The sequence below is a fragment of the Oncorhynchus mykiss genome, chromosome 8 (assembly GCF_013265735.2).
Source record: "Oncorhynchus mykiss isolate Arlee chromosome 8, USDA_OmykA_1.1, whole genome shotgun sequence".
NCBI lineage: Eukaryota > Metazoa > Chordata > Actinopteri > Salmoniformes > Salmonidae > Oncorhynchus > Oncorhynchus mykiss.
Window position 1 is genome coordinate 23,224,392 of NC_048572.1, and position 25,405 is coordinate 23,249,796.

The 25,405-nt window shown below is 43.3% G+C and overlaps 1 protein-coding gene across 4 annotated transcripts in view; it reads left to right on the plus strand.

Moving 5' to 3' along the window:
• The window catches only part of vash2 (vasohibin 2), a 28,258-nt gene extending 2,863 nt beyond the window's left edge, over positions 1–25,395 (plus strand). For 3 of the 4 annotated variants that reach the window (XM_021612012.2, XM_021612013.2, XM_021612015.2), the window contains 6 exons: positions 3,726–3,814; positions 8,045–8,101; positions 8,643–8,717; positions 13,280–13,661; positions 15,440–15,558; positions 21,146–25,395. In XM_021612012.2, the coding sequence (XP_021467687.1) occupies positions 3,726–3,814; positions 8,045–8,101; positions 8,643–8,717; positions 13,280–13,661; positions 15,440–15,558; positions 21,146–21,215 (792 nt within the window). In that variant the 3' untranslated portion in view covers positions 21,216–25,395. The remainder of the gene's footprint in view (positions 1–3,725; positions 3,815–8,044; positions 8,102–8,642; positions 8,718–13,279; positions 13,662–15,439; positions 15,559–21,145) is intronic. The other variant, XM_021612014.2, reaches the window with a different exon arrangement.
• Positions 25,396–25,405: the final 10 nt, after the last annotated feature.

Below are 25,405 nucleotides of genomic sequence, written 5' to 3' on the forward strand. Positions count from 1 at the left end.
ACTGCCAGTCAAGACCCTGGCGAGGATAACGTGCACGCAGATGAGCTGCCCTGAGACGGTTTCTGACAGTTTGTGCAGAAATTCTTCAGTTGTGCAAACCCACAGTTTCATCAGCTGTCTGGGTGGCTGGTCATAGATGATCCTGCAGGTGAAGAAGCTGGATGTGGAGGTCCTGCGCTGGCATCGTGACACGTGGTCTGCGGTTGTGAGGTAGGTTAGACGTACTGCCAAATGTATCTTTTATTTCAGTTCATGAAACATGGGACCAACACTTTACATGTTGCGTTTACATTTTTGTTCAGTATATTAGTCTGTAACCCAAAACTGTTTTGAGAAACACAAATGGCCTGAAAAGTGTGAAAGGAGAGTGGAGTCATTAATATCCCAGAAGTAACAGTGAACCCTGCCTGACCAGTCTGTGATCTCCAGGTGCAGGTTTTGGGCTAGCTAACTCATTAAGGAGATTGGGCAGAGTTACAGCAAGGCAGCTCAGGGACAATCTCAAATCCAGGGCCAGCGTCTGGGTGACTGTGTGGAGGAATGAGCATTGCAGTGCTGTCTGTGGAGCTCACATGTATTCATATAGAGCTATAGGCTACAGAGAGAAACCTGTGAAATCTCAAGCTGCATCTTCCTGCTGCACTGAATGCAAACTAAATCACACTCTGAGGAGTTGTGATCAAAGTGTGTCTCGTGATCCATTCATTGCATCCATTCATCTTGCATTAAAAAAAGGATAGGATTTAAATGATTTTGTCATTCATTGTTTTGTAAATTTGGTTCCAGTGTCCCATCAAAATGGCATGTTGGTAAGAATTGAGCAGATTTTACTCTCCTGAAATTCTGTATTCCTCTGTTATTCTCTATTGATGTTGTCAGGAATGGTAACACCACTGCTTGAGCTTTGTGCCTGTCCTTTGCCCTGACTATTTGAAGGGGTTGGTTGTGAGTGAACTAATCCACCATCTGGGATTTGAGTCTAGGATAATCTTTATCGCCTAATTGTTTCCATAAAGCTTTGTACAGGAAACTAAACAGGCTTTCAGACCAAAGCCTTCCTTTCTGTTTCAAACGTACATTATATACACCTCACCCTTACCAAAAAACAGGCTTCTGGAAAACAGTTGAGGCAAATCTTTGGCCAATTTGATGCAAATTTGCAGAAAGCTCTTATAACTAAATATAGCAAAACTTTGGGGCAACTTGTGAATTTCTGGCAAACGATTCTGGGAAACTTGTGGCGAACATTCTACTGTGTGCTGCAAATTTGTTGCAAAATTAGACCAGGTTTTTTGTTACTTTGTGTGTTAACAACATTGAAATGTATTTTCTACAAACACCAAATCACATTGCATCACCACAGGATTTGGTTAGAACTGAACTGATCTCCAAACGTGGTGCTATTTAACCTTTATTTAACTAGGCAAGTCAGTTACAATGGCCTACCAAAAGGCAAAAAGCCTCCTGCTGGGACCGGGGCTGGGATTAAAAATACATTAAAAATAAATATAGGACAAAACACACATCATGACAAGAGAGACAACACAACATTACATAAAAAGAGGTATTTGTTTTTGTTGCATTCCTACGGGAGAAGGTTCAAGCGAATGTTTTCTGGTAACTGTAAATAAGTAGTTACACAGGCTCTGCTTACATGCACACCACATGAAAACCGCAAGCTATCATGCTCTAAAGATAGTCTCTGACCAATGCCCAACTGTCTTCTGGAGAGAGACAAATGACCAGGGTGTTTGGTGCTGCAGTCACATCTTGGCTGTCTCTCTCAAGTTTCACTGATGTGCCCTGGGGATGTAAAGTTAGATTAGATCCACCGCACAGGGGGGCAGGTCGCCCTTTTCACCCACAGAAGACCTCTCTAAAGCTGGGGAAAAGATTCAGAAGGGGTGAGGGACAGCTGGACGGAAAGGGAGAAAGTCCCTCTTTGAATGATCTTTTAATTCCTGCAAGTCCACCTGTGAGGAGCATACAGTACAGCTACAGACAGACCATGAATTGTCAGCCTCAACCTTGCTCAGTGAGTTTGCCAGGTGTTATTACTATCCAACTTACTGCAGTGCTGAGGCTGAAATTCAATCTACTTTCAAAGCTTGTGCCACTGCCACAAGCTTTCCATATCCCTCTGCGTGATTGTCCCCCTTTTATAAAAACCTCTTTCACACCGTATAATGAGGAATAAAGATGTGAATCACACACTCGTTCGTTCAGCTCCAGTAGTTGTCTGGGCTCCGCAAGGCGCCCTGCTCTTCTCCAGAGGGAAGGAGAGAAAGAGGAGAAGGATGACAGCTAATTACACAGGGTGATTTGGGACTGTGTGTTGCACTCAACTAAACACTCTAAACAGTAACACTGTGTCTAAATAACTAAATCAATGTTTTCATCAAATGTACATTGTTCTATTAATTATCAATGAAGTGTTATTACATTTCTATAAGGGGTGTGGTAGGCTACACTTTGAGAAAATGGCTGATCCCAAGACACTACGAGGTCCCTTCCTCAGTTAGCACTCATCCTCTCATCCCTCTCTATGCTGTGGAGAGAGAGAGAGATAAAGAGAGGGAAAGGAGAAAGGAATCACCCCATATTCCTTCCCTGACCCAGCAGAATTCTGTTCTATTCCAGGCTCTCAGAAATTGAGATAGGTTTGGCGGGGCGATTGTTTGAGGGATTATTGAGAAATAAGACCCAATGCCACTGACTGCTGAATATTCCATAAATTTTTCTGCTTTTCATTTCACTTGCACAGCTTGAATGTGATGCTTTTAAAATGGGCCTGTGTGCGGCAGGTAGCCTAGTGGTTTAAGAACATTGGGCAAGTAACCAAAAGGTTGCTGTTTCACATCCCAAGCCGACTAGGTGGAAAATCTGTCAATGTGCCATTGAGCAAGGCACTCAACTCTAATTGCTCCTGTAAGTCTCTCTGCATGAAAGGGTGTCTACTAAGAGAGTTTAGCCCTATCCTTTAGGGGTAGAGTGCTGATGAAGGAAAAACCTAATCTTATTTTCATCTCACCTTGATTGGTTTGGGGTTTCTCTTTTCCTCTCACATTTGCTATCTCTCACTCTCTCTTTGCTTGTCAGCCCTTTGATCCAGTGGCTGTATTGACTCAGATACCACATAAGCCTGATTGGTAGGATCAGTGTGTATGTGTGTGTGCCATTGACTCACTAGAGAAATAGACCAAAAAAGGACTACCTAGAATGCCTAATACCCTGGAAAGGAAATGTATTGACTCTGGATTGAGGGCATGGTACTCGCTCATTAGTTTGATCTATCACCTCAGGCTTTGCAAATATAACGTAGTAGAGTTGTGTGACTGAGCCAGAGGGCTAAACTGTTTGTCTTGAGCATGAGACCAGACTCTTCAGATAAGCTAATTCTAGCTCTTGTTAACAGAAACAACCCAGAGGAAATGACATGGCTTTATGTCTATTGTGTCCCCTGGCCTCCTTCCTGTACACACACACACACATACACACACCACATATACAGTACATGTGTTTTTCTGGTTCTGACTGAGTCAATGAATGTACAATAAAAAGGAAGCCAAACATTTTATGAGCCAAATTCTAGGACATGTCAGAGGAAGCACAGTATTAGTCATAGCAGCTGTTTTACAGTTTCTCCCAAGACCTTCAATATTGCCACATGTTTATGTATCCACCACCAAGATAAACTCTAACAGTCTTTTTTTGTCAACCTACAGCACCCTGTGCCATCGGTCCCCAACTTCAAGCCCACCATGTCTGTCCCTGATTGGCTGCTGGCCATCCAGAACTATATGAAGACACTGCAGTATCCTTTCCCTGCTGAGCCCGCAACCTGCCACCAACCCTCCCTTCCACCCCTCTCTCATCCCCTGTTCACAAAACACAATGAGAAGAGCAGCCTGGCCTCAGAGTCATATGAAACATACTGTACGTAGTTCTGAGCACCTCAAAGATGTATGACACCTACTAATGGTGTAGTTACTTTAGACAGAAACAAAAGTAGGGAAGTTAGTCAGGGAAGATGGGTGGGTGTAATCCGTGACCATCTAGTAATCCAAAGGTTGGGGACAACTGTAGTATTTTAGCTAAGCCTTAACCCTTATGCTAAACTTAACCCAATTCACCTAACCTTTGTCGTTTTAGTTCTAATAACCTTTGTCGTTAGTTCCCCTAAGCACCAACATAAATTCTCTCCGTAATTCTCCTCTGTTGTTATGATGCAACAAGCAACCTGGTCACAGACAAAGATGTATAATGCTATACGCCCTCCAGGATGTAAGTTAAACCATCCAACTCGTATGCTCTTGTATGACCGGATAAGGTGTATGAAACTATACATTCTCCTCTAATTTGTATGATATTGTATGACCGCAATACCATTCATCATTTAACATAAAATACTAATTGGAGTGTCACAGATTTACATAGAGAATAATACGAATTGTCCTGAGACCACGTTGCACCTGTTAGCACACATTGTCCTCCTATAGTTCATTACAGATTCATGTGCACCGCTACTCTTTTCACACTGTTTTAATTCACAGTGGAGCCCTGGGGGGTTGTACTGTATGCATGCAGTGTGTTAGCTAGCTAACACTTTCAAGGTTTTCAGATGGGCTTAATTTGTTGTCATTATAGCCAGGGGAGTGCAGTTGCACCAACTGCCATAACAACAGGGGCTCCCTGGGTCTGTAAACAATGTCACAGTACCTTTAATGCCCATAGTAAATATGATCCAAGATGCACCACTGTGGGGTCAAGAAGAGGGTCAGCACTTTACAAAAAAACATCTGCTGCCTCTCTTAAAATGTTTTTTTAAAACCAATTAACTGTCAACTCTGTTAACTAGAGTAGACACAATCAGGTGGAGCTTGGACATAGTCTTCAAATTCATTTCAGTTCATCTTGACACACATCAGTGAGTAAATACATCAACTAATTAGGTCTTCAAGGTACAGTTACATTTCTCTCAAACATTGATAGCCTACATTACATGAACCTGATCTCAGAAACGTCCACCATTCCCCTCTCATCCACACTTATATAATCTTCCAGACCCCTATAAAGGCCCCTTAGGGAGCAGTCGAAATGTGCACAATTGTTACCCGGAGGGAAATGGGGGAAGGTTATGCTTTTTCAATTTCAGTCCAGGGGAGGGTTATGTCATTTGTATTTGATTAAATGTCATATTGCTCAGGGTTGGAGAATGAGTTGCTTATTGTAGTATCTCAATGTGTGCCCGATGATGCCCCTCATCCCTGATTCTCTGCAGGGCGCTCAATATCAAGTGCATCTAGTGTGGTCTCAATAAAATGATCCATAGCCTATACTGTAGACCTAGGCTGTATGAAGAGCATGCTCGGAAAAGCACAAGGCAAAGTAATATTTGAAGAAAATATACTTCCTTCTTGAGTTTTTGCGCTGCTGGAATTGTGTATATAAAACCAGGCTGCACTGCATTACACACTGCATTAGATAGGCTATCCTAATCTGAAGCCCTGGCCTGCCCTGCTCATGCTGAGGTGAACCCTTTTGTGCTGCCTAACCAATGACTGTGCTGTGTACGGTGGCACTTTAGGAGGCGAGTCAAAGGCATCTTCAGATTTTATATATATATATTTATATATATATATATATATATATATATATATATATATATACAGTTGAAGTCGGAAGTTTACATACACTTAGGTTGGAGTCATTAAAACTTGTTTTTCAACCACTAAGGACATCTATTAATTGTTTACAGACAGATTATTTCACTTATAATTCACTGTATCACAATTCCAGTGGGTCAGACGTTTACATACACAAAGTTGAATGTGCCTTTAAACAGCTTGGAAAATTTCTGAAAATGATGTCATGGCTTTAGAAGCTTCTGATAGACTAATTGTTATAGTCTGAGTCAATTGGAGCTGTACCTGTGGATGTATTTCAAGGCCTACCTTCAAACTCAGTGCCTCTTTGCTTGACATCATGGGAAAATCAATAGAAATTAGCCAAGACCTCAGAAAAAGAATTGTAGACCTCCACAAGTCTAGTTCATTCTTGGGAGCAATTTCCAAACGCCTGAAGGTACCACATTCATCTATACAAACAATAGTACGCAAGTATAAACACCATGGGACCACGCAGCCATCATACCGCTCAGGAAGGAGATCCGTTCTGTCTCCTAGAGATGAACGTACTTTGGTGCGAAAAGTGCAAATCAATCCCAGAACAACAGCAAAGGACCTTGTGAAGAAGCTGGAGGAAACAGGTACAAAGTATCTATATCCACAGTAAAACAAGTCCTATATCGACATAATCTGAAATACCACTCAGCAAGGAAGAAGCCACTGCTCCAAAATCGCCATAAAAAAGCCAGACTACGGTTTGCAACTGCACATGGGGACAAAGATCGTACCTTTTTGGAGAAATGTCCTCTGGTTGGATGAAATACAAATAGAACTTTTTGGCCATAATGACCATTGTTATGTTTGGAGGAAAAGGGGAGGCTTGCAAGCCGAAGAACACCATCCCAACCGTGAAGCACAGGGGTAGCAGCATCATGTTGTGGGGGTGCTTCGCTGCAGGAGGGACTGGTGCACTTCACAAAATAGATGAAATCATGAAGGAAAATGATGTGGATATATTTAAGCAACATCTCAAGACATCAGTCAGGAAGTTAAAGCTTGGTCGCAAATGGGTCTTCCAAATGGACAATGACCCCAAGCAAACTTCCAAAGTTGAGGCAAAATGGCTTAAGGACAACAAAGTCAAGTTATTGGAGCTGTCACGTTCGTCATAACGAGGAGACCAAGGTGCAGCATGAGATGAATACATTCTTCTTTATTTAAACAAAGACCACTAAACAAACTAACAAAACAACCGTGACGCTATAAACACAAGTGCTGACATGCAACTACACATAGACATAACAACCCACAAAATAACCAAGGAATATGGCTACCTAAATATGGTTCCCAATCAGAGACAATGATAAACTGCTGCCTTTGATTGAGAACCAATCTAGGCAACCATAGACATATAAACACCTAGACTAGAAAAACCCCTAGACATACAAAAGCTAAACAAACCACCCTTGTCACACCCTGACCTAACCAAATAATAAAGAAAACAAAGATAACTAAGGTCAGGGCGTGAGAGTCTTATAGAACATTTGTGTGCAGAACTGAAAAAGCGAGTGCGAGCAAGGAGGCCTACAAACCTGAGTCAGTTACACCAGCTCTGTCAGAAGGAATGGGACAAAATTCACCCAACTCATTGTGGGAAGCTTGTGGAACGCTACCCGAAACGTTTGACCCAAGGTAAACATATAAAGGCAATGCTACCAAATACTAATTGAGCGTATGTAAACTTCTGACCCACCGGGAATGTAATGAAAGAATTAAAAGCTGAAATAAATCATTCTCTCTACTATTATTCTGACATTTCACATTCTTAAAATAAAGTGGTGATCCTATCTGACCTAAGACAGGGAATCTTTACTAGGATTAAATGTCAGGAATTATGTGAAACTGAGTTTAAATGTATTTGGCGAGGGGGAAGGAAACTTCCGACTTCAACTGTATGTTTTTGTGCGCGCGGACTAGGCCTCCTGATTTCCTGTTCAGTTTGAGAAGGAGAGCGCGAAGATGAGGAGGACCAGAGGTAAGCTTGCTGCTGCTATAATTGATTTTAATAAGAACAATATGTTTAGTTGCCCATAATAAAGCTATTTAGCAGAGTTATTGACCTCACAAAAAAGCCATATTCGAGTAATTCATTTAAACAGTCTTCATTTTAATTTGACTTTAGGCTACTGACAACAAAAGGGCTTTGTGTTGGAGTTAGTGTCTGTTCTCTGCTATCCACTTTCTGTTAAATATTATTTTGGGTATAATGGAGGGTCACCTGTTTTTTTTTTTCATGCATTCAGGGAGGGTTGGGTAAAAATATATTTCACTGAAGGGAGGGCCATCCATTTTAATTTCAGAGGTTCTCCAGGTATCCCTCATTATAAATAACATACATTCCCTTAACTGTCTGTTAGATACAATCACACAGGAACTCAGTTCTTTGAGATAAGGAAAACTAGACCATTGTGTGGGTAAGTGAGGCTGTGAGGCCATATCTGTGTTTTTTTTCCATTGGCTTGTCTTTGTGTGTCTTTACTGTCTGCTGCCGTAACTTTACAGAGCCAGGAGAGAGGTCCCACTACTCTGGGAATCCACATGTGTCTGTATTTATTTTGTTTTTATTCAACCTTTATTTAACTTGGCAAGTCAGTTAAGAGCAAATTCTTATTTACAATGGCGGCCTACCCCCCTGTAGAAGAATATAGGCCAGTTCAGAGGTTGTAAATAGCCGTCCTCTGTCTGTGTTCTTCACCCTGAGTACACATGCTAGGTACTGCATGTACTGCAAAAACAACCAGAACATTTGACATTTTATAGAAAATAAGTAAAAGGGGTCATTGTATTTAGAAGATGGTGCTTTCATTAATGTGCTTGGCTTGTCCTTGACACTATTTGTTTGTTGTAATCCTGTTTGATGAGATTATACCATTGTGTCACTTTCTGCATAAAGCACCGAAGAGGACTTGGTATGAAACAATAATATTCACAACAAACATCTCTGTTCCCTTTTAGGTTGATGGAGACTGCGAGGGAAATGATCAGGGAATCTCTTCCAATCAAATGCCTTGAAGCTGTCATCCTTGGAATGTATCCTTTCATCGTCTGTAGGCACATTCAGAGATACACATTAACCAGTGGGAGTTGGAGCCAATCTGTTTCAGGTCACGATGTGCCCGATGAAACTCTTGAAATCAATGAGATATGTAGTCTAATGTTCCCGCTTAGGCTCAATAAGGCTCACAGATTTCCCTGTTGCTAGGAAACAAGAGTCTAAAAGTTTAAAGCATGTAGTCAGACAGGCAGAGCAAAGTTTCTGCAGTGTCTCACACATTGCCATTTAGAGCAGCTTGGCTGCTGGGCCTTTTCACAAACGGTTACTGTCAAGCTTAGGGGCACACAGGTTTATCCTCGGTCAAGGTTGTAGGCAGCCTGGACATTCACACTGCAGGCTCGTCTCACTCATGAAGAAAGACCGGATTTTCTCTAGGTTTATGTCATAGGCTTAAAGTTGTAATCCTTAATGGTGAAACTGCCACGTCCGTTTGCAAAGTTACTGCAAACAACGAAAACAGTTTTCTCCCTTGTACATCATAGCACACGTGACAGAACAGCAGCGTATGTAATACAATTTGTTTTGACAAGGCAACAGCGCTCCTCACCTCTGCTTCATAAAAAAAACAAAAAAACAAAACAATAATGGCCGTGGAACGGACAGTGGCCCTGTTTCCCCCCCACTGCGGATTCCATCTTTATGTCCCAGTCTGTCATGTGGGACCAAACCTGTTAACCCTCATTGACGAAGATGATGAGCTCAACTTGCAACCGACAGGGTCTCATCTCCGAGATCGGAGTCAGCCAAGCTGTATGCTAAGATAAAAAACGAGTTGATATGTTCAGATACTCACTGACTCACTCTGTTCATGCATCATTAACAGGTAGATAAAGACATCCTCAACTGTTACAGCATGGCTCGTAGTTCTGTTCTGTTAATGGCTGAGTAAATGGAGCGTAGTATACTCATGTTATCTAATGATACAACCTCTGTTGTCGCTCAAATTCAACCACCACAGCCGTTTCTTTGTGTTGAGCTTAAACCACCAGTAGCATTAAACCACCAGTAGCATTAAACCACCAGTAGCATGCTGCATTATTAGGACCCACCAAGGTAGGTTCCTCTACTACCGATAAGAGATTCCGAGTATCACAGAGAGAAGAAACAGAGTTTATGATTTTTTTAAATTACAATAATCTAACTGTTTCATTAGGTCTTGGACATGTATTCTTCAACCTTTTGATAAACCAGCACCATTAACCAGAGCCTGGATTTAGAAGACATGAAATCATGTGATTTAGTACATGGAAAGAGGAGAAATTAAAGTTCCCTTTAATTCAACTCTGGATGCTCTTATCATTGTCACATAGTTTATACCTATTCTTTAGGCCAGGGTTTCCCAAACTGGGTCCTGGGGCCCCACCTGGGTGCTCATTTTGGTTGTTGCCATAAAACTTCAAATAATCAAAGCTTGATTATGTGTAGTACTAAAGCAACAACAAAAAACGTGCACCGGGTGGGGGGGTGGGGGGGGGGGGGGGGGGTGGGGGCAGGAAACCCTGCTTTAAGCTGTCAGGAGGATTGTCGGAACATCAAAGAATTAGGGCAAGTGAGGGGGGATTAGTTTAATACTTTAGAAAACAGTGAAAGTAATGGATCGGGGTTAATGTTCGTTTTAATTCGGACTGCAGACGGTTTTACTATCGTAAAGCGCTGACCCTCTTTTGGATCCCACAGTGGTGCATCATGGATCATATTTACTGTGGGCCATCTCCCAGAGCATCATGGCGACAGTGCAAGCGGTTGTCTTAATCTTCTAAACACTGACAGTGTTTGTCGTTTAACTGGAGATATGCTGTTCGGTTGGAGAAGGGCTCGGTGGGCAGTTAACAGGCATGTAATTAATATTTGCAACGTCTCCCTGGAGTTCACCCAGCTCAGTGCTCAGGTGTCAAAGCAGCAGAGAGCTGCTAGAGCTAGTAAACACAGGCCTTATAGAGTCATACGTCTCTTAGCTTGGTTTCCATGGTAACATTAATCCTACCCAGGTGACGGAAAGAGTGCTTGCCTGGTGGCAGATAAGAGGACTGGAAGTATGCTACTATTGGGGTGGATCACATGCCTTGCATCATGGGTAATGTGATCTTTTTGTAGTTAATAGCCCATTAATTATAGAGAAGCAGTGTGTGTGTGTGGACCCAGCTGCCACAGGGAGGACTGAGATTCTTTCTTTCTTTTTCAGAGTGGCTGCGGTTCCAGATTTTCTGGGACCTGCAGAGATTTCTGCACTCCGGGTCCTTCCAGCTCCTGCTCAGTGCTCACTCATGCCGTGACTCCGCTGCCGCTTGTTCTAACAATTTGAGTTATTTTTCTGTTGTAACAGTAATCAATGCAAACATAAGCACGACATAGTTCATGTTCTTTTTCTGGAGGGGAGTTAGCCTACATGCAGCTACAGTATTTAGGTAAGCTATATGTACACAGCATACAGTATCAACAAGCAAGACACGCAGGCGGTAAATCGTTTTGAGAAAGAGGTTTCCAGGGGGGTGGAGCGGGGTTGAAAACTCCTCATTCGTAGCCTCTGGCTTCTTTTTTTCTTCTCTAACTGCCACCTCAATGAATAATCACACCAACATTCTGCAACGGACGCCGCGCTGCGCTTGCTACTCTGTGAAGAAACAAGGTGTCAGAACAAAGTCTTCTTTCTGAGGGAGATTATTTCTGCTGCCTGGCTGTATTCTCCCAGTGCAGGTTATTTCTCATGTGGAAACACAATGTGTGACTCATCAACATGTTCATGTCAACCATAACCTCTACTCATGGTGCTTACTGTCCTGTGGGGATATTAAATAATACCTGTCACCCTCCTCTCGAACCTCAAGAGCTATGTTCACTTGATTTACTTGAGGCATTCTCTGTGAATATCGCTATCCAAGAATCTTGCTTGTGAAACACGACTCATAAACGTACACGAGCGCTACAGAGATGCCTTTTTTAAATGATGGATGTTGTGTTCATTGTCATTGCGGCAGGAAAAAGAGAATCCCCAAAGCAGCCATCAAACTGGTGGTGAGGCTCTGTCGGCTGGCCTCTATGATTATCTAATGAGAGGACTGTACTGTGCTGTGGCTGGTGGGGTGTTGAGATGACGGACAGGCGCTCAAGCCATTGAGAGGGCTCGGTGTGTGAGAGCTTGAAACAGATGGTTGCTGGTAGCTGAGGAGAGACAGAGCCAAACCACAAACCAGTCAGTGTGTCCTGAAATGTGCTCCATCTCTCAGATTCATTGTGTTCTCTCACCCACAGTAGCAGCTTGTGATGTTACTGCACAACACTGCAGAGTGTTGAGTGCAGCTTAAACGGCCTGCTTACTGAAAACATGAAGCATCAATAAAAAGGATGGTGATACGGATGATTAGATCATAGATGCATGATAGATGTATGGACAACAGTGATGTAAACATCAGAGTGCTGCTCAGGCTAGAAGGTCTTAAAGTCTTGTGTAAAGGGTTCACACTCCAGTATCTGTAATTGACCTAGTCAGTCGGGTTGAATTCGCCAGTCGCTCGTTACTGGTCCTTAGGTCACTGACACGCACAGTGGAGTTTCCTGTTCCTGTGTGTGTCACCATATAGTGCCTCTCCTGGTCCTAGATAACCCAGTTCCACCATCCACCAAGTCCCCTTCCGCCCCCTTCTTCCCTGGGCAGGACAGATTAGTCCAGTCTGCCTCATCGTGTGTCATCCAGACATGCTGTAATGGGTCCACAGGCCAGTTACATAAAGGTTCTGGGGAGCCACTACCACAGATAGAGTATATGTCCCAGGGAGAATGAGGCTAGCCTGGTGTGCTGTGTGAGAGTCCACGTTAGGACACCACAGCAATGTATTCCTGGGACTTTTAGGAAAAGCAGTCTTTGAGCTTGATTTATGAGTCTGGTTGCTTAATAAAAGTCCTCACTTTTATTGGAAATGGGCCTTAGTCTTTTTGTAATGGTATCCTGTCCTATGATGCGCTAATTTGGAAGGAATTCATGTTAAGAATGCGAATGTCTTGTGAAAGATGTATTGTTTCTGCAGAGATATTCTATAGTCTGTACTGGGTCTGTTATAATGAAAATGCCTCCTCTCAGCTTTGAGCCCTCTCATTGACTCCCTCCATTAGCTGATTGATTTAGAGATAGTGTGGGTGTGTTTTTGCGTTCAAAGCAAATGCCAGTTAGCTAATGAGTTTATGGAAATATAATGAATTTCTGAGAGAGGCTTAAAACTGGCCTCCATACGCCCTTCTCTCTCTCTGATGCTGCTTGTCAACAGCAGTAAACATCAAGTAATCACGATTTAGGAGATAATTAGAAAGTATTAAATCTCTGAAAACTTTTAAGTTATTGTTGATGATGCTAATGATGCTAACACCATTGACCATGGGGCTTAAGCTCTGTCCTCGCTCCCTCTTTCTCTTTCTCGCTCCATCATGCTCTCTCCGTCTCTCTCTCTGTCTAAATAATAACCATTTAGTAGACTGTGTTAAATTCCATGAAACTGTATTTTTTGCTAATGATCTCAGTTAACGTCCTTGACCCAAGCTGCGTCAGCTACCTGACCAATGGGCTGACCTCGGTGGAGCGTTTTCCCATCAGCTTCAAGACCCAGTTCTCAGGTAACCACTTCCACCACGTGGTGCTGGGCGTCTACTGCAACGGACGCTATGGCACACTGGGCATGAGTCGCCGCCAAGACCTCATGGACAAGGCCCTGACCTTCCGCACGCTCAGCGACCTGGTGTTGGAGTTCGAGGACTCGTACCGCCGCTACCAGCACACCCTGAAGAAGGTGAAGATCGGCCTGTACGTGCCCCACGACCCGCACGTCTTCCAGCCTATCGAGTGGAAGTACCTGGTGCTCAATGCCGCCCGTCTGGGGAGAGAGGACATGAGGAAGGAGCTGGAAAAGCATGGCCGAGACATGAGGATGAAGGTGACATGTTGTCCTACTTTCTCACATGGGCAGACATGAGAGGTCACGTGTCAAATTTGATTACTTGACGCCTCACTGCCATCCGTTCATACATTTCCTGGGCTTAGTATCTACAATACTGTAACTTTGAAAAATACTATGACGTTTAGGGTACAATATTCAGTTGAAGTCGGAAGTTTACATACACCTTGGCCAAATACATTTAAACTCAGTTTTTCACAATTCCTGACATTTAATCCTAGTAAAGATTCCCTGTCTTTGGTCAGAAATGTCAGAATAATAGTGGAGAATTATTTATTTCAGCTTTTATTTCTTTCATCACATTCCCAGTGGGTCAGAAGTTTACATGCACTCAATTAGTATTTGGTAGCATTGCCTTTAAATTGTTTATCATGGGTCAAACATTTCAGGTAGCCTTTCACAAGCTTCCTACAATAAGTTGCGTGAATTATGGCCCATTCCTCCTGACAGAGCTGGTGTAACTGAGTCAGGTTTGTAGGCCTCCTTGCTCGCACACGCTTTTTTAGTTCTGCCCGTAACTTTTCTATAAGATTGAGGTCAGGGCTTTATGATGGCCACTCCAATCAATACCTTGACTTTGTTGTCCTTAAGCCCCCCCCCCCCAATTATCAGGGATAATTAAGGCTGGAGTTACCCTCAGTGGAGCAGAGAGCGAAAGAGAGAACGAGAGAGACAGAGATTAGGGAGAGAAAGAGAAATGGATAGAGAGCGAGAAGCTGGTTGGACTGTGTATCCCAGACTCCCTTGCATCAGCTGTTGCATGGTGGTGGTAGCTAGTGGTGCTGGGGGATGGTCGTAGGATGGTGCGTCTGGAGCTGACTATAACAGCAGCAGTAAATGTAGGTCAGTTCCCAGCTGCCCAGTGCTGGAGACACAGCCTTGACCTCTGTGTTTCACCCTCGTTAGCCGTACATAGTTCATGTCAGTCATGTGAATACTGTAGAAATTTTACATTCTTACAGTGCATACCAAAAATGTGCCAGTGTATAAATAGATATCACTGTATTTCTGGAAGGTGAAAGACTCACAACCACCTTTTCACTTGCTCAAAAACCAGTTGGGAAATTCCTGTAGAGTGTTTTCTATGCACAACTCAGACTGAGCTTGCATTTCATATAGGAGATCATTGGCTGTGCTTATAACCCTCCTCCACTACAGCACATACTGTATATCCTTACATCTATCACCAACCTTATGACTAACATCCTGCCTATGCTTTCAGCTGCATGTGGTTACTGGAGCACGGAATATGAGCTACTTCCTGTGTGTTCATTCCAGGAATTCATGATCCCTCTCCAGTCTCTCCTCCAAATGTCGGTCAGGAGTGAGCTCTCATTAGGTTTCTACCAGGACAAGGTGACCATGAAACTCAAATTCTGTTGACTAGTGGGCTGATTGGGTTAATGGGGTACCATTGTGTTGCCTGGGAGGCTGGCTTCATTACTATCTTGTTAGTCTCTTCTCCCTACATTGGCTCACAGATGACTCTTTTACACTCTTTGTCTCTGAGATCCAACTGTGTCATTAAAAGTGAACGTCTTCGACTGCTCTTTTTATTGAAGTGGAACCTTTCATTTCCCCAGCACATGGCCTGCGGCAAATGGGCCCCCTGAATGATGAACATGTCTGCAGCGCCTCCTCTGTAGCTTGCAGCTGTAAACAAAATCACTTAAATATCAGTGCAGTAAAGAAACTGCAGCTCAAACCGTCTCTTATCATGTAGACTCCCTATCTGTTATTTTTTTGTTTTCTCTCAGATCCTGAAGTCGTCTAGTGCCCAGTCTCCCATCAAAGAACGGAGCAGAGGCAAGTCTCTCTCCCCCCGCCGCCGACAGAGCAGCCCCCAAAGACGCCACATCCACCGGAGAGACAAGTCGTAAGTATCCCTGGGAATCAATCTCGAGTTATTAGCATCACTTAGACAGAAGCTGGAAGATGGAATGGCCTTTCTTAGGGAGTTTTATATTGACATCTCAACACTTCCTAACAATTAGGGAGAGTTCACATCAGGTTACTTTAAAATATAATTTGTTTCATGTTCAATGGTCACAAATTGTAATATATATAATACAGATCAGATTGGATATGCATGAGTGAAATGTATAATTCATAGAAATCAACTGTTGATCAACTATAAAAGCTCTCAATGCCCCATCTTGATTACTTGGCTAGATGCTATTATGTTAGAGAGAGAGGAATTGGCTGGAATGTTTTCCATCTTGTTTTTGTATTAACGAGGGCTGGCACACTTTCTGAAGTCGCTGAACTCTAAGGCGTTAACAGAGTCTTTGTTTTCTGTAGACTATTGCAGTTCTCTTCTTCTATCAACCCTCTTTCCCTGTCTTGCTTCCCGGCTAAGGAACCCAGTTCATGTAGAGTTTAGTCTATCACACTCTTGTCAGCTCCAGTTAGAGGAAACTGTGAGGACTAAGAAGCAGAACTAGATCAGATACTGACATTAGCTAATCTGGGTGAACTTGGAGTACGGAGTTAACTTTTAAGCACACTGGCTTCAGTGTGTAGGCGAGGGAGTGAATGTGTGCAATGGTATGTAGCCTACGCGTGAGTGTATACTGGGTTGATGGTCCATTCTGACAGCACAGCAGCATAATCACAGGGAAAAGTATTTGTGTTCTGAAAGCCCCAGCCAGGCCAGCATAGTGTCTCTTATAGAAGGAATGTGTTCACTCCTATTATCACTCACCAGCACACTGGGAGGATTCAGGAAGACCCTGCCCTAACAAAGAGGCTGCTGGGATATGTGCACTGTTGAGTGGAGTTGGAAGATGTTGCCCCTCCCCACGAACCACTGATACAGAGTCAGATCTTGTCTCATCCTCTATTGGTTAAGTTTAGGAATGGGACTAGTGTAATCCTAGATCTGTGTTGAAGGGCAACTTCTACCTCAATTCTGTGCAGAAGGCATCCTGGGATTTATGCATGGACTCTTAGGTCATTTCCCATAAGTCTGCTGTTGACTGAGCATGTCACACAGAGATAGACAGAGTAACTGGACAGGAAGTGTTGTCAAGGGAGTTTCTCTGACAAGATGGAGGCTCGGAGAGAAACTCTGGAGAGTCACCTGTCTCCCACTCTCACTGATACTTTATTTAAAAACAAACTAGATTTTTTTTAGCACACACACACATGCAAGCACACACACGCAAGCACACACACACACACGCAAGCCCACACACACACGCAAGCACACACACACACACACACACACACACACACACACACACACACACACACACACACACACACACACACACACACACACACACACACACACACACACACACACACACACAGTGCCCTGTTGCTATCTTGCGAGATGAGAGCCCTCTTTTCCCATCCTCCTGGCCTGGTTTGGTCTCCTCTCAGCTGGCAGAGGGCAGGCAGAGGCTCTGGGGCTGACTCAGTGCAGCAGCTGCAGCGTCGCTCAGGGAACACACACGGAGAGGAGGATCCACATGCATGAGACAGATGCCTTCTGGTAATCCCCAGCCCATCTCCGACAGAGGAGATGCTTGATACTTGGTTTTTATCATAGTACCAATCATCTCAGCATCCCAAAGCCTAATAATGTAACCCACGCCCCTGTTGGAATGGACACAGTGAAATGGCCAGGGGATTTCTGTCATGCCTGCATTACGGGTATGTGTGATGTGATTTTACATGATAGGAAACCTTTTATCCTTTGGCATCTGGTGTGTGTGTGCGTGGTTTTGTGTGTGTGCACGCTTGTTTGTGTGTGTGCGTGCATGCTTACGTACATTTATATGTGTGTATGCGTTTGTGAATGTGTGTCCGTGCGTGTGCGTAATCACCACTTGAAGTGGCTTCTACACCGTAGTAATTGAGAACAATGAAGTACATTGTCTATCCTGACAGACCAAAGGAGTGGGAGGGGGCTCTTCTAAGAGAACAACAGTGACATTTAAAGAGGGGCTTCAGGCCAAGGTCTATGTGTTCAGCACCACCCCCCAATCTGACAGTTATTTCGGGCCTGTTCTTAGACACCCACTTCTCTGCCTGTCGCCTCCTGTGAGATGTTAATTATTGAGGAAGAGTCTTTTCCACCCCCTGAAATGTCCTCGTGTCCCATGTCTTACCATGTCGCCCCCTAGGGAGCAGTGTCCCTCTGTCACAACATATTCAATAATTCACCTCAAATCCAGACGCAACCGACATAGTCTATCCATGTTATAGAAATGTTTATTCAGCCAGCGCCTCAGAAAATGTCATCGGCAGTCAGAGTTTGTGTACAAAGAGTGGAGAGTAACTCTAACAGATCTGTGGAAGCCTGCTAATGCCCTCCCTCCATCCACTGCCTGCTCATCGAGTGGCGCCGCTCGGAGATTTGTAGCTATGGGGTTTGTTTAATGGGGCGAATGTGCGCTGCCAAATAACATTGATTTGTGAAGACTGGATTTTTATTCCCACAGTGGTTTATGAACGTATTAAATCGATTTGGTTAAATGGTGAATAAAAGCTACACTGAGAGCGTGATGTGTCCCTGAATAGCTTGGAAAATCCCCTCTGTTGTGGATGAATGCTTCAGTAGATGAACCCATAGACGTGTTAGCAGTGCCGTTAAAAAGACTGAATCAGGAGGTAATGCACTCTATGCAGTTATCCAGAGCTCTGCTCAGCAGGTGGTTTCAGCTCATAGGGATCCTTCTCATACACACAGACATGTAAAGCTGAGAGAAAGGCTGAAATGAACTTCACTTAATAGACAAAGACTTTGCAGGAGATGCAAGTTGAAGATAGAGGTGAACTAGTCTCCATGGCGATGAAGGTATATGATGGGGTATGTATGAATATTGTATTCCTCCTTGGGATCTTCCTCTCAGGCAAAGGAAAGCAGCAGTCAGACAGGGAGACAGAATGCTCCAGGGCAGCGCTCTACTCTATCACTCTGTGTCACTGTCATCTGGCTTTATCAATTAGAGGTTTAGCCCACTCTCCAAGAAACCTTTGCTTTTGAAGGAGATACATTTTAGAGTCTCTAGACCCACCCGGTTTCTTAATATCAAATGCAAGGTAATTCTAATGGACAACAATACTGCATGTAAACCTGTTTTCGGATAAGTGAAATATTTAGTGATGTTGTTGAGGCAAGGAAAGCTAAGAGTGGTCAAACCAAGGGCCTTGTCATTGTCATTACTGTTTGTATCTCCTACTATCTTTCCTCTGTAGCTGTACATTGTAGCGGCAGCCTGTACAGTAGATTGGCTGGCTGTTGTCGGTTCTGCATGGGCTGTGGTGGGCTGGGTGTTGTCTATTCTGTGGTGGGCTAGGTGTTGTCTATTCTGTGGTGGGCTAGGTGTTGTCTATTCTGTGGTGGGCTAGGTGTTGTCTATTCTGTGGTGGGCTGGGTGTTGTCTATTCTGTGGTGGGCTGGGTGTTGTCTATTCCGTGGTGGGCTGGGTGTTGTCTATTCTGTGGTGGTATGGGTGTTGTCTATTCTGTGGTGGGCGGGATGTGGTTTATTCTGTAGTGTGCTGGATGTGGTCTATTTTGTAGTGGAATGGGTGTTGTCTATTCTGCGGTGGGATGGGTGTTGTCTATTCTGCGGTGGGCTGGGTGTTGTCTATTCTGCGGTGGGATGGGTGTTGTCTATTCTGCGGTGGGATGGGTGTTGTCTATTCTGCAGTGGGCTGGGTGTTGTCTATTCTGCGGTGGGATGGGTGTTGTCTATTCTGCGGTGGGCTGGGTGTTGTCTATTCTGCGGTGGGATGGGTGTTGTCTATTCTGCGGTGGGCTGGGTGTTGACTGCTGTGTCTGTCCTTCTGCTGCCCCTAGATTCTCCTCTTCAGTCCAGCCCTCTCTCCTCTCCTCTTCTCTCATCTCCTCTCCTCTCCTCTTCTCTCCTCTCCTCTATTATTCTTTAACAAAGCTCTTTGTTCAACAGTGTGTAATCAGCTGTGAAAGCCATGCATAGGCTGTGATCCTTACAGGGGCTCAATCAACACAGTTGTAATTGTTTTGATCAGCACTGAAACAAAGCCTACCAACAGGTAATTTGTGCCCTCCCAGAGGACTTAGTGAAGTCTACAGGCTTTAGTCTGAATAGTTAAGCAGAGTGGTGTTTCTCTGTGTTGAGGAATGATGTTAATTCTGTGGCCTGTGGTGAAGGATGGGCTGTTAAGCAGAGCTGCTTGGAAGCCACTGTGTGAGAATGGTGTACTCAGAGAAATTTGACGCCTTTCTGGCTGACTGATCGACTGACTGGGTGCGCTGGGTGTTGAAATCCTGGGCTCTGTGCTCCCCCTCTCCCTGGAAGACAGAATGCTGTTGATTGGATCACCAGGGGAAGGAGTAGGTGTGCTGTCCAGGGCACTGAGGAAGTAGTCTTAGATACACATATACCAGCATACACACACACGCACACGCTTACACCGCCTGCATTGTTGGACTGGTTTGATGTTGAGATGAGTTCTTCTCCCTCTCTGGCAGAGGGAGCTGGGGGAGATGGAAATCAATGGGAAAGGATGGTGAGCAGGAAATACACTCTGAGGGAGGGGATTGAGTGAGAGAAGCACAGGCAGGAGAAGTGCTTTCAGGGCTTCATGTCAAGCAGAATATTGAACACCGAAGACATTCGAAGGGAAATAGGAAACCTTTGTTACTTTGGAGAGAGCTTATTTATGAAGGTCTAACCCATAAGCCTCTATAGAAATACCTCTTCTCTTTGATCTCTGGACTGAAAAGTATTTTTGTCAGAGGGAAGGTGCTGTGTGTGTGGTTATTTAGGGCTTGAGAATGCAGGTGTGTGTGTCTGTGTGTAAGCATGATAGCAGTGACAGGGGAAGTGGAGCAGTGCGGGGCTGAGCTGACGGGACACCACCATCACAAAGCAGGATTAAAAAGAGATGACTGGCTGACTGAGACTACCCCGCTGCTTCACACTTCAAACCCTTCTCTTCTTTCTCTCTCCCTCTACTCCCTTTCTATCTGCCCCCCGCCTCTCTTTATTCCACTCCATCTTCCTCCATGAAGTTATTGAGTGGGTCTGAGGTGTCCAATACTGTAATCAGTTCAATATGAAGTTATAGAGTGTGTCCAGTGGTGGAATAAGTACCCAATTGTCATACTTGAGTAAAAGTAAAGATGCCTTAATAGAAAGTGACTCAAGTAAAAATGAAATTCACCCAGTAAAATACTACTTGAGTAAAGGTCTAAAAGTATTTAGTTTTAAATATACTTAAGTATCAAAAGTAAAAGTTTAAATCACTTCACATTCCTTATATTAAACAAACTAGATGGAATAATATATATATTTTTTAAGGATACTGTAATCACTTCAATAGGAAGTTATTGAGTGTGTCTGATGTGCCCATACAGTTCCTCAACTGAAGTGACTGGGTCTTACTTTGATTGTCTTCTTGTCTTTTACTGCTCTACATGATGACACTACATTTGTCTTGTCCCTCTCTCTCTCTCTCTCTCAGTCCTGCGGCTCTGGATCGGAAACCTGCAGAACTCAGCACTTTGACCGACGGCTACCAGATCCGCATCTGAGACTCCTTGGAACTGGACTACATTCTCCTGGTCTCCACTCTGACCACCCAGTCCGCCTCCCTCACATATGTTCACCTGACATTGTGTATATCATAATTCTAAAGTATTTATAGGGTTTTGCCAGCCTCTTCTATAGGGGGAAGATGATGACATTATGCTCAGTGCTAAACTGGAGGCTGACATCCAGTAGGAACAAATACATTGAATATATCAAAGGTATATATTTCCTGTCCTTCATGACCAGACGAACAAAAGCCTGAACAAGAGGTGTGTTTCATTATACACCTCCACACATGCATTAGCCACATTATACATTTGCATACATATCTATTATGTTTTTAATGAAGGACTGATGCCTAAATTGCATGAAGACATCATATCAAGACCTCTCATGCGTTTAGAGAAGTACATATGTTGGATTCTCTACATCGTTTTTAAAAAAATCAGTTTTTGTATAGCCTGTGTGCTTTTGTGTAGGAGAGCAACAGTCACATTTCGTTTACTTCTACAATGTGAAGATTCGTTTTTAAAAACAGAATCTGTGGGTTAAAAAAATAGCCGACAGTATGTTGACATTATGTAAAAAGGATCAAATAGTGTGACTGATCATCTATTTTTTTTTTCAATATAATTAATATATAGACTGAACGGTTGTTGTAATGCCTAAGCCTGTAGAGGATGTTAAGTAGTTATCTGCTGGGCTGAGCTGTAGTCCGTGTGATGATGTGGGAAGTGAAAGGGTGAGAGAAGAGTTGGAGGAAACAGGAGGTACTGTAGGCTTTAGGTGAGGGGAACAGAGAGGGGCCAAAGACCAGGGCAGTCAAGCAGAGAGCCTGCTGAGTACTCTGCTAAACCCCAGCCCTGACACTGACTCTCGGTTAGATTATCCCCCCTGTCTCTGTCTCTATAGACCCTCCTCTCTCACAGATACAGTGCTGGGCCTGGTTTCCCAAAAGCATTTTAAGGCTAAGTTCAACGTTAGAACCATCGCTTATGATGCTTTTGGGAAACCAGGCCCAGATCAATTAATCTTTTAAGGAAATCAAAGCTTGTGACAATGATGCTTTGGAGCTTAGCCAGAACATTACCTTTTTAATCCCAAGAGAATTTGACCGTGACGTGTTGCTTCAAAATGTCAACTCTGTTACACCTCAGCATACAGACGTATACGAAAACATGTCTGATAATATTATGTAGCTCCTAACCTGAGGCCTTTCTGAATCCTATCACAGAATCTTGAAGTTAAGAATGCAAATACTGAACTGAACACCACAAGACAGACACATCAGTCAAATCAAGGCTTCTATGCCATCTCAACTGCCATGATGCGGTGTTGAAGATTGTTTCCATTTTTTTTTGTAGTATTCAAAAGTCATCAGATATCCAGGAGGGTGCCAACTGAACAATATAACATTTTATAGCTTTTGGTTAAACAAGCTATGCACATCAAAGGGAAATGATAAATCATTGTATGTCTTCCTCAATCTAAATAGTTTCGAGATTGCAGCAGAATTGAAATCCAGTCTCATTTTCTTGAATCCTGAACGAGCTGAGAACATATCAGTTCTTATGTTTCTAATTAAAATGTTTTATTCTAACGATCAAATTGTGAATGGTGCTGCTAGTCTGACAGTATACCATCAAGGCCAACACTATTGGCACCAGCCGTCTGAAAGACTATAAGCACAAAATAACCAGCTTAATATACATGGCCAAAAGTATATGTATTGGTGAATTCGGCTGTTTCAGTCACACCCGTTGCTGACAGGTGTATAAAATCGAGCACACGGCCAAGCAATCTCCATAGACAAACATTGGCAGTAGAATGACCAATACTGAAGAGCTCAGTGACTTCAATGTGGCACTGTCATAGGATGCCACCTTTCCAACAAGACAGTTTATCAAATTTCTGCCGTGCTAGTGCTGCCCCGGTCAACTGTAAGTGCTGTTATTGGGAAGTGGAAATGTGCTGAAGCGCGTAGCACGTGAAAACCGTCTGTCCTCGGTTGCAACACTCACTACCGAGTTCCAAACTGACTCTGGAAAAGGCATACAGTATACAATGACATTCTAGACGATTCTGTGCTTCCAACTTTGTGGCAACAGTTTGGGGAAGCCCCTTTCCTGTTTCAGCATGGCAAAGCACAAAGCGAGGTCCATACAGAAATGGATTGTCGGTGTGGAAGAACGTAACTGGCCTACACAGAGCCCTGACCTCAACCCCATCAAACACCTTGTGGATGAATTGGAACGCCGACTGCGAGCCAGGCCTAATCGCCCAACATCAGTGCCGACCTCACTAATGCTCTTGTGGCTGAATGGAAGCAAGTCCCCACAGCAATGTTCCAACATCTGACGGAAAGCGTTCCCAGAAGAGTGGAGGCTGTTATAGCAACAAAGGGGGACCAACTTCATAGTAATCGCCGTGATTTCGGAATGAGATGACGAGCAGGTGTCCACATACTTTTGGCCATGTAGTGTATGACTTTGGTTTTACAATCCTCTATAGAAGCAGAATGTGCTTCACTTTTACACAATACAATTGTTTGTCAAATCTATACAGGCTAGGTTTAACATTCTTACTGTTAAACACTTACTGTTAAACACTCTTTTCAATATGCATTGCGGAAGTTCAGCTTTACAGCGTGACTGAAATTTGAAGGCAATGTCAGCTTTAGTGGAGACTGCATTTACCATACCCACTGCATATCTAACTCTTCAGCTTTCCAGATTGATTAGAACCCTTACTGGGAGGAAAGACTGCTTTCACTGCTGCAAATCTGGGAACTGAAAGATAATACTCTTAAGTGATGTAGCTAAATTAGAGTTGTGCTCTTAACTGTTTAGTGTTGAGCTAAATTGTGTTGTGGCTGAGTTCTATTGGTGATTATTCGCTGTTTCTTGAACAAATCTGTTACTGAGTGCAGTGTTTAATCGTGCTGGTTGTTGTTTTTATGACGTGGTGAAAACACTTTGTTGTGATGATGATGATGATGATGATGATGATATTCTTTGGACGAGGTGTGATTTTTAAAGAAGCACACCACATTGTAGCAGTATCATTTTTCAAAGGTCTTGCTATGTTTGTACTGTTTGACCACTGAATAGGCTTGAAAAATGAAGTACCATCCAATGGGATAATGGTTAAAGAAAAACAGTACCACTCATGACTGTGGATTTCTTTTATCCATTTTGTATTTACCAAATGGTGTTTTAAAAAAAAAAAGAAAAGAAAAACAAGTTATCTGAATAACTGCACAATATGAGTAACCTAAACCAGCTACCACCACTATAATATACCACCACCTTCTGCATTTAGTGGTTGATAACTTGAAAGGCAATGATGTGCTGTTGGGACTAAGTGTTACTGAATATTTAGGTGTTTTCAAAGCATGATGTGGACTGTGGAACTCTACCTTTGAGTCACTGCAATTCAGCGTTTTAGATGAGACTGCTTTTCCTGTATTAAGGTACGTTTCATGAGGAGTGTTCTCTTGGCCTCTTCTCGTAAATGGGAGTGTACTAGGACTCTGGGTGTTAAGAGTGTTCTCTTGGCCTCTTCTCGTAAATGGGAATGTACTAGGACTCTGAGTGTTAAGAGTGTTCTCTTGGTCTCTTCTCGTAAATGGGAATGTACTAGGACTCTGGGTGTTAAGAGTGTTCTCTTGGCCTCTTCTCGTAAATGGGAATGTACTAGGACTCTGGGTGTTAAGAGTGTTCTCTTGGCCTCTTCTCGTAAATGGGAATGTACTAGGACTCTGGGTGTTAAGAGTGTTCTCTTGGCCTCTTCTCGTAAATGGGAATGTACTAGGACTCTGAGTGTTAAGAGTGTTATTTTTTATACTCATGCCACTGGTGCTGCCAGTTGGCTGGTATTATTCTCATATCTTTCTGGAAAGGGCTGATCTATTTGTCCCATTGGCTGAAAAGGAAAAGTACTGATGGAAGATCAATAGCAGAACAAATGGTAGCATTTCTTACAGCACCACTATTCTATTGAAATGAGACTTTAGAATCCGCCCCTGGTTTTCTCCATGTATGATGATGACAGGGTGATTTTTGTATTTTGACCGCTGGTGGAAGATAATGTCCTCCCAACTCCTACTGTTACACTGATCAGTTGACAATGGTTTTTATCAACTCTACCATGTGTTGTAATAAAAAATGATTTATGTTTCTATTCGGTCTTT